Here is a 1,039-nt window from a genome sequence, read left to right on the forward strand (position 1 = left end):
CTGCAATCTCACAGCGTAGTTGTACAAGCTGCGCTTCCAGCTCCGCTTGTCTCTCTCCTCCCGGAGGCGGCGCATCTTGGTCGTTCTCGCGCGTCGTGGGGGCCATGGTCGTCCAGGCTTGACCAACAAGTGCTACCAGTATATCAAACCGACCCAATTCCGAATTTCCTGTACCTTTCCCACTACCGCACCATGAAGTCCGCCGCTATCGTCTCTACTGTCCTCGTCGCCTAAAGTGAGGTCCTGGGACCCGCGATCGGCCATGGTATCCCTCATCGAACAAAAAGTTGATTCATTTCTGTCACAGAATGTCATTCTGCCCGAGTCCAGAAGATGCTAACGATCTTTCAAAGAGTGTTCGGTTTAAATGCTTAGTGAAAGAGGTAGACTTCCTGACTTTAATAGGTAGGTCTTAGCTCACCTTCCCCTGCATAACCCCGCTACATATCGTCGAATCCAGCAACCCCACCGCAACCTAGCCACCCAAATAACGACAAATCCACCCTCTCATATCGTAGCTACTGCTGTATCTATTCCTACCCCAGTTTGAGTGGTGTATAAGTATTCTGTCAAGTACAAACAGCCATACACTCGTATCCACGTAAGTAAAATTTTATCGCACAAGTCGGCATTTTCGTGGTCGAAAATCTCCCAGTTATACTACTAGAATATCTAAGGAAATGTTGCTTAAGAACAACTAGCCCAAGATGGCCATCAGGCAATGTTCCTGTTATACGTTCTGGAAGAGCAACTATGCCTGCGTATCATCAATCTAGCAAAGAGTGTTTTATAAATCATAGAAAGTCGTAAATGAGACCTCGCTATAATAATTAAAACTCGAGTTTATAACCGATATAATATACAAATCTGAGCCAACATATCCACAATGAGCAATATCTTCTGAAACTTAAAAAATGGAAATTGGTTGAGAACCTGTTATATAAAATTCGCAGTTCGACGTAAGGAGAACTGTGTTAGGTGGCTTACCGAGGGGTCATTCTGTAAGATGTGACCAAACGACCTTCGTGCGACGGCGCTG

The 1,039-nt window shown here is 45.4% G+C and overlaps 1 protein-coding gene across 1 annotated transcript; it reads right to left on the reverse strand.

Moving 5' to 3' along the window:
• Positions 1 to 25: 25 nt before the first annotated feature.
• PPTG_24170 (hypothetical protein) lies at positions 26 to 264 on the reverse strand (the record flags this gene model as incomplete). Its single annotated transcript, XM_008915575.1, has 2 exons — positions 26 to 132; positions 192 to 264. Coding segments are annotated over 2 exons (180 nt in total), but the record flags the coding sequence as incomplete, so codon positions are not given.
• Positions 265 to 1,039: the final 775 nt, after the last annotated feature.

Source organism: Phytophthora parasitica (genome assembly GCF_000247585.1).
Source record: "Phytophthora parasitica INRA-310 unplaced genomic scaffold supercont2.72, whole genome shotgun sequence".
In the NCBI taxonomy this organism is placed as follows: domain Eukaryota; phylum Oomycota; class Peronosporomycetes; order Peronosporales; family Peronosporaceae; genus Phytophthora; species Phytophthora nicotianae.